Source organism: Lampetra planeri, unplaced genomic scaffold, assembly GCF_965212315.1.
Source record: "Lampetra planeri unplaced genomic scaffold, kcLamPlan1.2.h2 scaffold_1826, whole genome shotgun sequence".
Taxonomy (NCBI): Eukaryota; Metazoa; Chordata; class Hyperoartia; order Petromyzontiformes; family Petromyzontidae; genus Lampetra; species Lampetra planeri.
The window spans coordinates 9,265-24,929 of record NW_027614569.1 but is presented as its reverse complement, the minus strand read 5'-3'; the positions used below and the strand labels follow the sequence as shown (position 1 = coordinate 24,929).

At 41.2% G+C, this 15,665-nt stretch overlaps 2 protein-coding genes across 3 annotated transcripts; both read right to left on the bottom strand.

The window, feature by feature from the left end:
* Positions 1–2,118: 2,118 nt before the first annotated feature.
* LOC144739986 (general vesicular transport factor p115-like) lies at positions 2,119–8,150 on the bottom strand (the record flags this gene model as incomplete). Its single annotated transcript, XM_078622874.1, is given in 21 exon segments — positions 2,119–2,169; positions 2,384–2,413; positions 2,544–2,591; positions 2,593–2,750; positions 3,159–3,313; positions 3,478–3,533; positions 3,535–3,567; positions 3,645–3,662; positions 3,664–3,786; positions 3,859–3,876; positions 3,878–4,039; positions 4,090–4,155; positions 4,157–4,225; positions 4,347–4,404; positions 4,527–4,627; positions 4,709–4,809; positions 6,350–6,361; positions 6,630–6,706; positions 6,826–6,890; positions 7,272–7,358; positions 8,085–8,150. Coding segments are annotated over 21 exon segments (1,554 nt in total), but the record flags the coding sequence as incomplete, so codon positions are not given.
* A 4,022-nt stretch (positions 8,151–12,172) lies between these two features.
* Positions 12,173–15,665, bottom strand: LOC144739985 (ras GTPase-activating protein-binding protein 2-like). Of its 2 annotated transcripts, XM_078622873.1 has the most exons (11): positions 15,568–15,665; positions 15,408–15,489; positions 14,786–14,959; positions 14,538–14,628; positions 14,320–14,425; positions 14,046–14,226; positions 13,760–13,861; positions 13,393–13,495; positions 12,983–13,114; positions 12,781–12,899; positions 12,173–12,454 (listed from the first exon to the last, which is right to left on the bottom strand). In XM_078622873.1, exons 1-11 carry the CDS (start codon positions 15,660–15,662, stop codon positions 12,173–12,175), a joined length of 1,467 nt encoding a protein of 488 aa, XP_078478999.1. In that variant the 5' UTR covers positions 15,663–15,665. The 2 variants fall into 2 exon arrangements, with proteins under 2 accessions (XP_078478999.1, XP_078478998.1); XM_078622872.1 differs by lacking the exon at positions 13,760–13,861 and having other exon boundaries at positions 15,568–15,662.

The window sequence follows — 15,665 nt, the reverse complement described above, 5'->3', positions numbered from 1 at the left end:
GGAGGATGACGCAAGTGTGTCTTCAGTCAGGCCACTGAACGGCAAGTTTATTTACCAAAAGAACAGAGACGGGACGATAAGTAAAAACGCTGTGTTTTGTAGTTTTTGCAAGAAGGAGTTCTCTTACCACCGGAGCAACTCCAGCCTGAAGTACCATTTAAATGTGAAACATGTTCAGGCAAGTTCCTCTGTTGCGAGTGCGGCTACCGGGAGCTCGCTCCACCAACCCACGCTAGCTGAATTTGGGAAACGAATGAGCAAATCTACAACAGAAAAATTTACAAATTACAATTGCAGAGTGGGTCGCTGCTGATTGCAGGCCAATTTCAGAATTGTATTTATTTAACTGTATTGCTGTGTTTGTTTTACATACTTGAATAATGCACCTGGCCTAACTGGTTTGCGGATGTACTTGACCTACTTTTGGATTTCATTTATGAAGCACAGTTCACCAATAAAAAACTGGATTTCAAATCTTCTCTTCTTACTGTGTTCAATTGATTAGACTTGCACTACAATTTTTGAATATCCTAGAATTCAAATTCTTTATCCGGAGACCTTTAGCAGATATGACATTAAAATGCGATTAATTCGATTAATTAATTACAAAATCTTGTAATTAATTCGATTAATTTTTTTAATCGACTGACAGCACTAGTTACAACTACTGTGAAACTGATATTCCACTTGACATATGATATTATAGTAACTGTGTAGCTGTACTAGGAACCCAATGTTGTTAATGGCAGGTTCTGTCCATCTACATGAATGAATATAAAATAAAGAGAAAATAAGATTCAGTCTAGACTGGGACACTTCATTGTTAGAAATGTTGCAATTGTTAACTGACAGAATAGGAACAAAATATTTGCTGTGTGTGTGATGAAATGAGAATGATTTGATAGAGATAAGTGAGTTGCTAATTCATTATGGCATATGGTGACATCACACCCACTGAACCGAATGATGTCCCTGACAGAGAGAATCCCGTCAATCACATCAACCGTTAGTGGTTAGTTAGGTTACAGTATGTTAACAGAACACACCAGTTAAGATGATCATTATTAAACTACTCAGACAAGGTTAGCTTGATCAGCATGTGCAAACCCTAAAATAAACCTCTTATATAAATATAATCATCATCTTTCAATACCATTCAGATTAACGAACTAGCTGATCTGTAAATTTTTGCTTTTTCACCTTATCAGCACATGCAAAGCAATACGAGCTAACTTGCTATGGTTTTAAAGAATGACATAAATAAAACCAAAATAAAATCGTGAAGTTGAAAAAAAATGCCATTTCCATGAAAACTAAATTAAGAACAAAAATGAAAAACTACAGAAGGTAAACTCGTAGAAAAAAGAAAAAAAAAGAAAGGTTTTCATGGAGTTGGAAAGAAAGAATATAAAAATATTGACTGGGTAAAAGAAAACAGGGCAGTGAAGAAGAGAAGCTGTCGACTGCAGTTTGCTGCTAATGAGCGGGCTGCTCAACATGCTTCACAAACAGCAGACCTGGATCCTGCAGTCAAACACGAGATGCCACAACTGATTCAGTATGGACATCTCAGTGATGGAGGTGTGGGTAAAAACGTACAAAATCACCTTTTCAGATTTAGTCTCCAAATGGGACAAATGGGGGGAAAAAAGAAAAGAAAGAAAAAGAAAGGAAAATTATTAAGTACTTAGTAGTTTTTAAGTGTTTGTGTGGGTGGTTGGAAGAATAAACAAAATACATAAAACTACCATACTGTATTCTGCGCTGGAGTAAGACCACAGGACTTAAAACCCAGGAGGATCTAAATTATAGGGCTCAGGAGACAAACTCCATGCTCAGCATGGACTTTCTCTAGCAGGGTGTGTTTTTTTTTGTTCACGCCTCAGCCTCCTATGGGGAAGATCGCACTGCAAATTGGGTAATTCCCAAGAAGACCAGAGAGGTTTGAAGTGTCACCATTGAAACAAACTTTTCGGTATGAACAATCTCCTGGCACCTCTGCTGTAGGTGTAAGCATTAAAACGACTGACTTCCTGTGGCTGAGAGGAAGATCAGCATAGCAACCAGTCCAAGGTCCCGAGCTCAAAGCACGTGAGCTTAAGCCAGATAACTGCTTACTCTCTTCAACACGCCAGTAGCAGACACAGCATTTGCCTCTGATTGCGAGCTCTGAGATACACAGAAACGTGTGCATCAGAGTCACACCATATGAGGAAGAACTGGGTCATAAGCTGCAGGTCAGGAAAGGGGAATATAAGGTGATGAGAAAGCAAGATCCCCCTCACTTATGGATCCACGAAACTGGAGATGGCAAGCCGCGAAAAAGGTGCAACCCAAACACAAACACACACAAATACACACACACACACAGTGCCAAAAGCACTTGACTTACCCGTCGGATGATCTTATCACCCTGAAAAACCGCAATAATGTGAAACTGTTCTGACCACGGGACATTTTATCTACAGTCCTGTTCTTCAAACTGCACAAACCCACCAATGAAAATGTACTCCCCCCAGCAGCGCTGTGTGTTCTGTGCCTACCTGTGAGAGGATGTTGGTACACTGCTGGAGCAGAGAGACGGGGGGTTTTGCCAAGGCTGGTGGCCAGTTGAACCCTCAGCAGTTGCTCCTTCTGGGTGAGGTTGTCTTGCAGAGCGTGAGCCAAAGCCACAGCTGCACACCAGTTGGACAGGGAGTCTGCTGAGAACAGGCCTCCACACAGCAGCTGGCCCGCTGAGATGGAGTTAGCTGAGGAACAACAGGCATCAGAATCAGACCAAGTACAAGTACAGAACAAGTACTGGTGTAACACTGTTGGAGACTTCAACATATACTATACATGAATGGAAACGCCTACGTGATTGTTTCTTTTTGGAAAAATGTCAATTCTACTGTCAATCAACCAACTGAAGGCTAAGTTATTAATCAGCGTGGTTTCAATACTTGAAAGTGAATCCAGTTAATAACTTAAATCCATCTTTAACAACATTTTTAAAGTACATTTTGTGAAGCGTGTGATGTGGTTTTTAGAGCAACTTAGTAACATTGCTGCAATCAATGCTGAAATGCCACATATGAATAGCACAAACTGACCTTTGAAAAAAAAACCCAAACAAACAATGGTACTTTGTAAATTTACTGTAATTTAAACTGGACCGTCGATGGTGGAAGGCAGCAGTGTAGCAACGATCTCCCCCTGTCCCTTCTGGTTTTTATAGAGGAAACACTGAAAACAGTAGAGGACCGCGCAGCGAAGCACAAACGGCTGTCTCTCATTCACCATGGACATGAGCAGGACAACGATGGCGGGTCTAAGTACAGATGAAAGGAGGAGAGAAGATAGCGAACCATGCACAAATGACAATAAGCCCTTTGCTTGCATATCAGCAAGACTGACATCAAGCCTATGATTTTAATGAAACATAGTGGAGGGACAGAGGATGTGAAACTACTAGGTAAAGTAGCTGTGTTTTACCTCGGAGGGTTTGAAGGAGCATTGACAGAAGCAAAGTAGTCCTGGTTGACCTGTGAGGCCCCTGATAACCTCTGATACAGTGTTAATGGTCTGAAAGAAAGCAGACATCGATTATTTGAACACAAATGAGCCTGGGAAAGAAAACTATTGTGCTGTACTGCGAGTACCTCAGTGAGGATGTCAGCATGGAACTCCGGTCGCCATGAGGATGGTACACAGCTGCTGCAGCAGACCACACTGGTACATGGACTTCTGACAGCTGGCTGAAGCTCCAGGGGAGTTCACTGGAGACACCATTACTCGCACCAGCTGAAGTCACAAACAATATATCATGTGATCTTGTAAACACAACACTGGGCCGACCTGATGAACGCATGTTACCTGAAGCATCAAATGGAGGGTTGGTAACTTTCTGTGCGGACCAGCCAGAGTTATCGTCCCCAACCTCAAACCACGGCTTCATTCTCTGGATGTAGGAGCCCTCTTTGAAGAAATTCTGGTTGGAGCTGTTGTTCTTCAGCAGGTTGAGCAGCAGCAGCAAACAGTCCCTCCACCACAATACCTGAAGAGGACAAACGCTAGTATGCATTCTGGCTGCACGAATTAGAAGACTTCTAAGATCTCACCTCCATCACTACTGCCCTCTTCTGTGATGATATCAAGAAGACGCTCAAATGCGGTTTTCAAATGCCACAATTTTCTGAATGGCAGCGTTGCTTTTAGTCAGTTGTTGGAGCAACAGTAAGCCCTGTTGGATGGAAACAGATAAACGGGTGAACTCAACAGCTGGTTGCCAACGTAATAGAAATTAAATTACCATTTTGGCTTGTGAAAAATATAAGTATATATACTTTTTAGAAGGTACTCACATCATTGCGGATTACTTCTCTGGAATCTGCCAACAGGTCCATCAATCTGGAAACGCCTGCAGGCAGAGACGGCAAAGTGTTGAAGGAAAAAGCTACAACTACAAGAACCGTAGAACAGACATAAAACCTTTGAGCTGGACATCAACCATTCTAAAATTGTGTTAGAGAGAGACTCACCCATGGGGACTGACCAGGATGATCCCCTGCACCTGGACACCCTGGTTCTTCAGGAGTGCAGTCAACAACTTCACCCCGGGCCAACGTACATGGAAGTCAAACTCCTACAAATACCATTCACACAGCTCAAGGTGTTGTTCTGAACAAATATGACAGAGCTGCCAGCACTGGGGCTGGAACAGTACCTCAAGCAGGGTGAGAAGCAGCGTGACGTGTTCCGGGTCCTGGATGAAAGCGTCTGTAAACTGGGCCCCTAAGTCATCGGCCTGCTTCTGGGTGTTCTCATCTGTGAGAGGGAGGTCCACACATAAATAATAGAGACTTTTGGCATGAAAATATTTAATTCAGTTTTCTCATTAATACTCCAGTGGGGAACCAGAAGAAGCTATGTGTGATGATTTCCTGTTCCTGATAACAACTAACAATAAGAGTGAATTCATCCAGTCATTGCACATGCAAAGAGTGATCCTAATGAATAATCCCTTTCTATACGCACATGTGAGGGTTACCATGACACACGCACATGTTCAATGCATGATGAGCTTTAGTGTTACAACCTCATTATAAACACTGCGGCAATCACAAACAGCTAATTAAATACTACGTTAGTACAATTCCAATACCTTTTTCTGTTCAATAAAGAAAAGAAAATCTCGCTAACAAGACATCTACAGTGGAAATCTTGCCATAAATTCAATGGTCGGCTACACCAGCTCACAACAAACATCTCACTTACTTCTGGTACAAAGTTATGTTGACAATCGTTGCTGCACAGGTTCCGCTTTGGGGACATTTAAAATAAACAAACCTTCACAAATGGATTGTCTAACTGTATTATGACCAGTTTTACTTTAAGTAATTGCCTTTCAGCTCATTATTTCAGTTTGATCCAGCAGCTTTATGTTCAGTCCCTTGTTCCGCAGAATGGTTGAAACCACTTTTGAAGCTAACCCTTGATAAAAACTGCCGAATAAATGCGAAGTATCTGTAAACTATCGATGCAGTCACTGAAAGACTAGATAGTTAGCTGAACTGTGCTGCAAGGTCAAGCGGGAGCAAACAAGACCAACTGAACAACACATCCTGAAAGAACTCTGGTGTGTTAAAAAAAAATAAGTGAAACCAAAGCCGGGGACAATGGAGTGAAAGGTTACAGCCAAAACATTATTTTATTTATGTTGTGTGAATGTATAGAAGTGGGTCACACATTGTATTAATATCACAGGCTAATGTTCGTCTGGCATTTGAATAACTGCTTGTCCACACTGATGGACGAGTAATGCGATGCGCTTCGTTGACAGACCAACATAACACACTCAGACAAGACTATCAAGACTATTTGATTACACATGTGTAAAATAAGATTTCAGGGAAGCAAAATGGACATGAGAAATGACAGCCGAGAGACATAGAAGCTCAAGCATGGTGTGATCTTAGTGAAGCACTCCAGATATCACCCGGTCAGACACCATCTTCCCATCAGTTTTCAGGTGCCAGGTGATTTTTAGTGGTTAGTTGAATACTACAACTACATGTGTAGGTTGGATTCAGTACTGACCAGGCATACACATTCTTACGCCACCCTGACACGGAGATGGAGGTTAACTGTGAGGGCAATCCTCACTCAGAGGCTCATATTCAACCAACTTAAGGAACTGTACATTCAGCTAAAGCAAGAACATGCAGAGCCTGTAATATATCACTGTGCTTCACATCTGACTACTTCAAACCACGAGGAAAGCTCCCAACATCACAATAACTATTATTTGTGAGTCCCGCTGGTGGTTACGGGGATGGCAGCATCATGCACAGTCAAAATATTTTACCTTCTGATTCATCTGCAGGGTTAAAACATGAAAGAGAAGAGAGACAAAAGAATCTTTATATAAAACAGACATCATTCTCGTATAGAAGAGGGAAATGCTAATTAAGTGGTGTTCATTTGACGTAAATGTAACTAATGGACACATGCAAACACAATTTGGCACAGATGTTCGAGACCTCTTACAGTATATTGAAGATTTGACATGCTTTAAGCTGTTTTAGCAAGTCATAGACCCTTCCTGGTGAATTTCATGGTTTATAATGACAGTTGGTGTTTCATACCTTGTTCTTCCTCCTCATCGTTGCTGATGAGATTGTACAGTGTGTCCAAAGCATAACCAAGGATTTCAGAGTCAGACCTGTTTGATTTATAATAAAAAACAGAAGAAGCGAAATGAAATTCAGCCATCATTCCTGGTATCATTTATATCTATGCTCTTTCTGGTGTGAAACATCAAATGTCTTTACTTCAACATACCTGTCAGTTTGCAGTATGTTAATCAGGTGTTCCATCGCCTGTGTGCCAACTTCCATGCGATATTTCTATCAAAAGACAATAATTATCTTATGCTCTGTGCCAGAAACATTACTAGCTTTGTATTTTCTTATGATACACAGGAAGGCTACGAAGATATCCGTGGTACACTGACCCTGCATTGCCTTGCCTTCTATAACCCCTTTTCATGCTTTATAAATTCATTATTAATGGCAGGATAGCCAGCAACAAACCTGTCCATTAAGGAACTATTACAGGTCTATCACTATGATAAATTCATATTTATGAAGTTGCCATTCCCCAACCTAGATCTTCATTGTTAATGCAACATCTGTGATAGCTTGCAGAAAGGAAAAATATTGTAACTTGAAACAAATCTCTTCCCATCTCACGCCTGCTAAAACGGAAAAATCTCACATCTACTTTACCTTTGAGAGCGACTTCAGAGCCCGAACAGCATCTCTACGATCCTCAAGGAGTGTAGAGGAAGCAACTCGGTCACACAATTTTTGGATCTGTCAACATAAGGGTAATTACTTAAATTTCTGCAATAAATTAACCTCATCTACTGCCACATAACATGTTTAATACAGCCTACATATCCCAAGGAAGGACCATCAAGTTTCTCCATCATTCTGTACTTGCAAATTCCTATGTTTTTTCTATGCAACCCAAGAATGTTTACAAAGATCTGATTATGTGACAAAACTCTTTCTGCAGGACCAGCAACCAGTCACACTAAGATGCTGATGTGTTATTAACCTTTCTTGCATATCAGTATGGATTAAATATTCTTGGGACAAAACAAGCAAACTGTATGGGTGCAATAACCGGTTCATCACATTTTCATTCAATCTTCAATATGGAAAACAGACACTGATCTTTTTTTTAGGTTCATGGCAGTAACAAAAACAACAGCTAGAAATATTAAATTTAATTTCATCCATGCAGTTTGCTGGAAACTGAAACATATTTTTAGACGTTGACTGGCAGCTGACACTGACGTTTTCCAGTGATGACAGCTAACTAGCAAAGACGAGCTAACTGACAGATTGGCTAAATTAGCTTATTGGCATTCATCACGAAAGTCCTGTTATCTTTGAATTTAGCTTGTTATTAGAGGGAGGTAAATCAACATTCAAATTGGAGAAACAATTATGGTGTAATGACGTCTGTTTGGTCTCCGGACACCCAGTGGCGGACATGTTAGCTAGCCGCGGCTAACCGGTCTAGTTTCCTACCGTCTCTGCTCCGGACGGCTGCGGCCCAGCTGCCTGCCCGCCCATCACTCCACGGAAGAAGTTCATCTTTACAGACGTCCTCTCGGTGCCGCAGTCAAAGTGTCCCACTTCCGAAGAAACCTACAGAACCCTCCTCTGCGTAGGTCTGTAAAAGATGTGGCGAAAAGTGCACACAATTGTGTTTTTTTTACACTGTGTACACTGACTGACCGACCCCGGAACTCCACAAATATTAGGGCACTGAGCATGCGCGCAGACGTGGCGATACGTGGCTGATCAAATGGAGCCAGTTATTTAAAGGGCAAGTCAACACAAAATTACTCAATTTAATGCAAACAACAGTCAAAATAAATACAATTATATATATATATATATGTGTGTGTGTGTGTGTGTGTGTGTGTGTGTGTGTGTGTGTGTGTGTGTGTATATATAATAGAAAATATTAATAATTGTGATTTAATATCCTGTACAAAAACATATCACAGGTTAGCAACGGACAACATGTGTCAGTGCTCAAAGTTTCCACAGTCTTCTTTACGTAATATGGATTAAGAATGTTGTCTCATTCCTCCACAAATACTGTGCTGAGTTACTAGTAAAAAAAGAACATATAGTGCAGTCCAGGTAAAATATTTCTGTCTAAACAAACAACCCCATGACCAACGGATATTTGAAATAACTAAGCCCAAAAATGTGCTGAAACATCCAAACCCTTGAGTTGGTGTATATGGTTATGTGAGGTGGTTAGGTTTGGTGCAGCTTGTTCATCCTTCAACCACGACATTTGAAACTGTGCAAAACTGTTTTTTCAAACCAAACAGGTCCTCAGCTGTGAAAGTGACTCGTCTTAGTGATCCTGAATAAATGGAAACCTGCTAAAAATAATTGACCTGTATTTTTTATAGTTTAGTTTGTGATCCTCACATTGTTCAAGATTTCAATCCAACTGCCTTTCGTCCAAGTCCCACTGTGGTTGTTGACATACACCAGCCAATCTGCAAACTACTGGGGGGATCCCTTCCGCAAAAAAATGTCAGCGGAGAGGTTCATTCTGAACTTGCACCACAAATAAAAAAGCTGATAAAATTCACACAGCTTCTGAGCTAGTTTTTAGATATGATTACCTGATGCACAAAGCTCACAAAATAAAAAAATAGATGAGAGCGCAACTTGCAGCCTCGAACCATGAACCTGTTTTCCTCAATGACACAGAAGCCGAACACCAGTGAGTAATTTCAAATGCTGGCACATATATAAACGTTACATAATCAGTTGTAAACATGACAAATGATATGAGTGGTGCTGATATCAGTAGTTTATTGTATGTTAAGTCCAACACATTCAAAATGGAAAGGAAAACAACAAAAGATAACTCTGAACTAAAAAAACAACCAAGAAAAAAAAAAACATTCTTCACCTGCAATGGTTTTGTACTAACAAGGGTAAACACAGTAAATCAAGATGGCAGCCAACTGTTTAATACACTTGCTGAAGCCCAAAGGGTACTTCTCTTTCCGTTCATGAAAAGACTGGAATGATTCACGACTAGGATCCGCTCTACCGCATATTCAACCACAGAGACATTAATTTACAGATTTTTGTCTGCTTTTGAGGATCCGAGTTCGAACAGGGATGGGTCACTGAACACTGCAGTGGAAAAGAACGACCCAACTACAAATGTAGACACTCATTTTTTCCACCATGAAAAGCACAGATTGGTCTGACGGCACATGGCTCTTCTTGGACATATAGGATGACACCAGTCAAGTGCTTGTGTTAAAGAATGACCTGACAAACATACAGGAACATGTCCCCTGTCCTAACTATCCTTTTGAAAAAACTTTTCTTATAATTAAAACTAAGAACAAATTCACTATTTCTCACATGAGGATCTACTTCAATGCAGCTACAAGAGAGCGCAGCTGTTAGAGGGAAAATGACATTCGGTATGTCACGCCTGTGAGAACACATATCGGAAGCGTTTCTTCCATCATTGCCAGATGAGAAATTTGAAGAGGCTGTTTTCAAACTGACAGATTGTCCCAGAAACGTTGGAAATAGTGCAATACCACCAGAGAAGAAAGACCTCTTCAGCATATTTGTCCAGAAAATGCTACATCAATTTCACTTCCCCCTTTTCAGTGCAAGATAACAAAATAATCATAATAAAAACAAAACATCTGTTTGTCATGTTTTCCTTTCCAGCTGAAACCATGATCTTCCCTCCCTACCAAGTGGTAAAAAGAAAAGACAGTAGTGGACAAGGAGCCTGCCGGTTTTGCATTCACACTAATGTAAAAATAAATGAGTATAAAGCACAATGAATAGTCAGCGTATGAAAATACAAATGCATCGACAGCTAGAAAAGTGAGCACAAATATTTGCTAGTCTGATGGCCAGCCCACCCACAGATTACAAAATTGTTTCTGAAAAAAAGTCCAGGAATTAACCCGAGCACTGCCATGAGTTCCAAAAACTATGGTCAGTCCAAAAAGTGAGGATCAACAGTGTCTGAATCACATCAAACAAATCGTCTCTCTAAAATGAAATGATGCTTGTGTGAAGCTATAATTTGTGACAAAGGACAAAACATTTCACTGTCACCGTCTTTTACTGTACCTTTTCTTGGGGAGGGGGGGGGGGTAGTTCTTCATGTGCACCTACTAGTTAAACAGAGTTTGAGGCACCTATTGTCCCCACAAAACCCAAAACGGAGACAATATGAAACCAATGTACAAAACTCACAGCAGATCATCTTAGGTAGTAAAACAGTATGGAATAAAAAGATCAAATATGCACCAAACAAATTTTATCTCGTGAATACTGCAACTTTTTAAATCTACTCCCAGTGGAAAATAGTTCAAAATAAGCAGCTCTATATGAGGAGGCTATCAGCCCCAAACCGCAACACTTTAGTAAGACTGGAAAAGGTGAAATAGAAGGCACCGTCATGCTTTTATCAAGTCGAGAGAAATGAAAAGTTTACACAGAAAACAAATTATACAAAAACTATGATTTTTTTGTTGTTGCTGTACATTTACTATATTACTCCACACTTAAGACAGGGAGGGAGGAAGTGGGCAGGAGGTATCGTCCATCCCAGTTTTACGGTCTAGCTGGCAGGAAAAACACATGAAGGAAAACCCAACTGTGAAACCAAAAGAAATCAGCGAGCCACCAGCACTACCACCACTCTTCAATTCAGCTGTCTTGTTTGTCCTTCGTCCCTCCACTCTTTTGGTGAATGTCCAGGATTTTAGCTTTTTTTTATTATTTATAAATGAGAAAAAAATATATATTGTAGATTTGCTTGTCCTCTTGTCCATCCAGCAGTAATCGAAGTGTAGTTTTGGGTCAAAAGTGTGAAAAGTTCATTGGTCACAGCACACAAGCTGTGAGCGAGGCCTGCCCCGTAAGTCGTATCGATTTGAGACAAACAGGTCTCTCCAGCTGCATTCCAAGCGTAGATGTCAATGTAACACGACCAAAGTACCCATTAGTGCATATTGATGAGTGCATTATGCAATTTCGAAGCAGTGGTCTCTCAAAGAAGGAAAAAAAGTAAAAGGCAGGCCTTTCCCCTGGAACTGCACTAATTTTGCATCTCACTCTTTTCCAAAAGTAACGGGCAGAAAACTACCATATAAAATGTGCAATAGAGGAATTCGTGAAGCAGCGCCCCAGTTACATCAAGGCATATAATCTCTTTTCGAAATGATGGGCTGTGTTATCGTAGTTACAAGTCTTTATCAGTCCCTCCTAATGTGGCAGATTGCTCCTGGTTGGTTTGCCTTTTTCCACAAATTTACGAATTAAAGTTTGTGAATTCTTGAGATACCAAAAAAGGATCCTCAGCTCACAACTAATAAGCGGAATATTTTTGCTTTGCTTATTTGTTTTGTCTATTTCACAAGCAAATGGTTGACAGGCTGTGTCACATTCCAAAGTAAAGAGGTAACAAAAAAAAAATAAAACAAAAGAACCTCAAACAAATATATACGTTTATACATGGAAATTTCTTTTCGTTAACGAGAGAGGTTGAAGATGAAGAACACGGTACTACTTCAACACTGCAGGTGGTGCTCTTCTCAGCGGCGCTGGGTTGCGAAGCGATTTTCTCCTTGACCACCAGAGCCTCTTCCAGAGCCCATGCCAGGCTTAGGAGCCATGCCACCTCGAGGCGGCGGTCCCCTCCCATCACGTTCACGCATCAATCCACTGCCCATGACGCCTCGTGAACCTCCAGGGCCTCGGTCGTTGCGCCTCATGTCCCGCCGTTCATCTCCTCCTCCGCGGGTCTCTCGTTCACGCACCGCCCTCGTCTTCTTCTCTTCCACATTAAGGCGCACTTCACCTCGGAACATGATGGGCTGCAGGGAGAAAGGCAAGGTCACAACGGGAGAAAACGCGGCATAATATTTCCACCATCAAGTTCACAACCCACATCATTCGCTGGTGTGCACACATTTGTTGGGAACCAAACACTATGTGTGCCCCGACCACTGAATGCCTTGGATAATGGTCTTTACAAGCTGCGTGTTCATGAAAATAAAAAAGCAAACATACATATTATAGTAGAAAAGGGTTTTAGCCCATTTGTCAAATTAAGTGTTGAGCCGACTACAGAATGGTATCACCAAACCACCACCGAGTGAATGAAAGTGGGTAATGAAATGTCAATACATGCCCCTTCTACCTTGGCCCCCAGGATTCTTTGCACAGGATCGGCGTCATCAAAGACCACAAATCCAAAATTAGGAAGCTTTCCACCAACTCCCTTGGTGTTGATCCGTAGCTCAACAACATTTCCATACGCTGCAATATGGAAAAGACATGTCATGATACTTGTGTCACGCTAGCAAATCATTTCAAACACCTTCATTTTTGATCAAACGTACTCATGAAGAAGTCTTTGAGCTCGCTCTCATCAATGTCATGTGGGAGGTTACCAACAAAAAGTTGGTGGCTATCTGGGTAACGAACAATCCGCCTGCTGTCCACTTCACCAGATTCAGATTCCCCCCTTCCACCTGCAAACAGTAGGGAGAAAAAACAGGTCAGCTAACAAGCTAACTTTGTGACAAAACCTAACACATCTGAATTCTTGACAAAGTAAAACTTAGATTGTGCGAAAAAATAAAATGTCTCATTTACCTTTGTTAACAAAACTCAGGTGCGGCTTTCCCATTTGAGACTCGGAAGATGGAACACCATCTATTGGTGACAGAGACATGCTGGGTTTAAGAATAATATTTTACAATCGAACTCTTAAAACTGATTTAGTGGAGAATAACAAAGGTGGCAGTACCAGGTCTGGGACCCCGTGGAGTGTACACAGGTCTGTCACGTGTGCGTTGGTCTCGGGGTCGGAGAGGTGCCGCCTGTGTCTCAGGCTTGACATCAGCTCTGGGCTGCATGGTGGAAGTGACACAAACAGTAAGATTAAATGAACCACACGTCCCTTTCATCATGGATCAAGAGGATCAGCTACAGTCAGCCTGTTCGAGCTCTCTGTGCGCGTGTGTCAGGAGAGTTATAAAACACCCAGTGATGTATTGCAGATTCAAACATATACTCCAAATTCTTCAACAAATTGAAGAAGCTTGAGCACTGGTTAGTAACAGTTCATTTTACTGGGATTTTTTAAAATGACATTCCACAAATGGCTTAGGTACCTGTGAGCTTGGTGCTTTAACAACATGAGGTGGGATTCCAGAGGAGGTGACTGTGCCGGTCGGAGGCAGATTTTTACTGGTCACCGAGGCCCAGGAGAAAGTCTGAAAGGATACAATCTTTTTATTTTTATTTCAGGATCACACTATAATATTACTATGCAATGCATCAGTCAACAATCTTTAAAAGCATATGTTGATGGCAAATGGTTTATTTAGTAAAACAAGTGCAAGTATTGCTGGTGAAGATATACACAAAGATAAATCAAACGTGTACATTAGCTCTCACCTTGGGAGGCTCCTGTGTATTCGGCGGGGAGTCCACAGGGACTGGAGAAGGAGCTTTTTCCTCCATTTCTTCCAGAACCTTCTCATCGCCCTCAGGCTTTACCTCTTCTACTTTAGGCTCTGGTTCAGGCTCTGGTTCAGGGTCTGGAGCTGGCTCCTCCATGGGCTCCTCAACTCCATTACTGCAGAAGGCAAATTAGCAAGCATTCACTTCCTCAAATAAGGCATGTTGGAAATTGAAATGGACATTTGAGGCAGCGAGTTTTTAAACATACGTGACAGGGTGAGGTTCATAGTAGGTGGTGCTGTTGGGGCTTTCTTGAAGTGGCTCAGGTGATGGCTGCCTCTCCTCGGGCTCCTCTTCAACTTCTTCCTCTGATTCTGAATCACAGAAATTAAATACAACTTCGTTGTATGAGCATGTCTACATACAACCATAAACATAAGCCATAAAACAATCAAGTGATTAATGGTATATTTGTGAACATCCTACCCTCGTCCAGTTCAGCCTCCGAGTCTCCAAAAACTTCATCCTCATAACGGAAGATGTCATTATGGACATAGAACTTGTTTGCCACTGAACCCTTGAAGAAGACAAAAAAGAGGAAAACTGTCATACAAAGAGAAATAAAGTTGCATGTGCCCATAGCTGACCACATTAAAATGAACAACTTCCTGATTGCCATGTGTTTTTACTCACTGACTGTAAAACCTGATGAAGTGTCCAAAAGGGGTCCTCACCTCGGGAGCAAGCACAAAGGTTTGCATAAACTTCCTCATGGGCTGGCCACTGTTGGACAGTTCTCCAAGGACTTGCACCACCACACCATCACTGAGTGTGGCATGGGCGTCAACATGCCTGATCTTTGTGTGGCATTCACTGAACTGCAGAGACATGACCTTCTTGTGGATTTCCTATGAGATCCAATGCAGAGAGACAGAAAAAACCCAAAAAATCAAATAAAAAATGAAATATGCACAATAAATACAACAAAACAAGCTATCCTGTTGGTGAACATAGTAAAAAAAATGCATTTTTTTATGTTTCTGGCATATTAATAGTAACATTGTTGGTAAATTGTTACCAACGTACATACTGTGTAAATTAAATAGATCGTACAGAATTAAGACAAAGTTTAACTATGTAAAATGCTTGCAAACATTAGAAGATAATTCCAGACAGACCCAAATATAAAAATAAATCTGTTAAAACTCTTGATCTAAAAGTCATCTCTGGCTAAAATCTGTGTGGAAATGTGTGAAACTCAAAACAATGGCTGCGAATGGGGAAATGTGTCATTAATCTTCTAATAACCTACTATCCCACATTTCCAGAGTGATTTCTCCTTTACTTTTAACCTACCGCTTGCCCGTACACCGCTTCCGCCAGCTTGCCATTTGGGTCAAGACCTCCATGGACATAGGAAGAATTCCTTCCATAAAACCTGATGACACAACAGAACAGTTAAATGAATAATGCTACCATCAAATTTTGTTTCGATTAGAGCCATTTCATTATTTACCTGTGCAGGAAATCTGGTGCCTTGTTTAAGAGTGTGTAATACTGCCTCACAAACTCCCGCCCTACAAGCAGGGGACTTGGCTTCTCCATCACCATTTC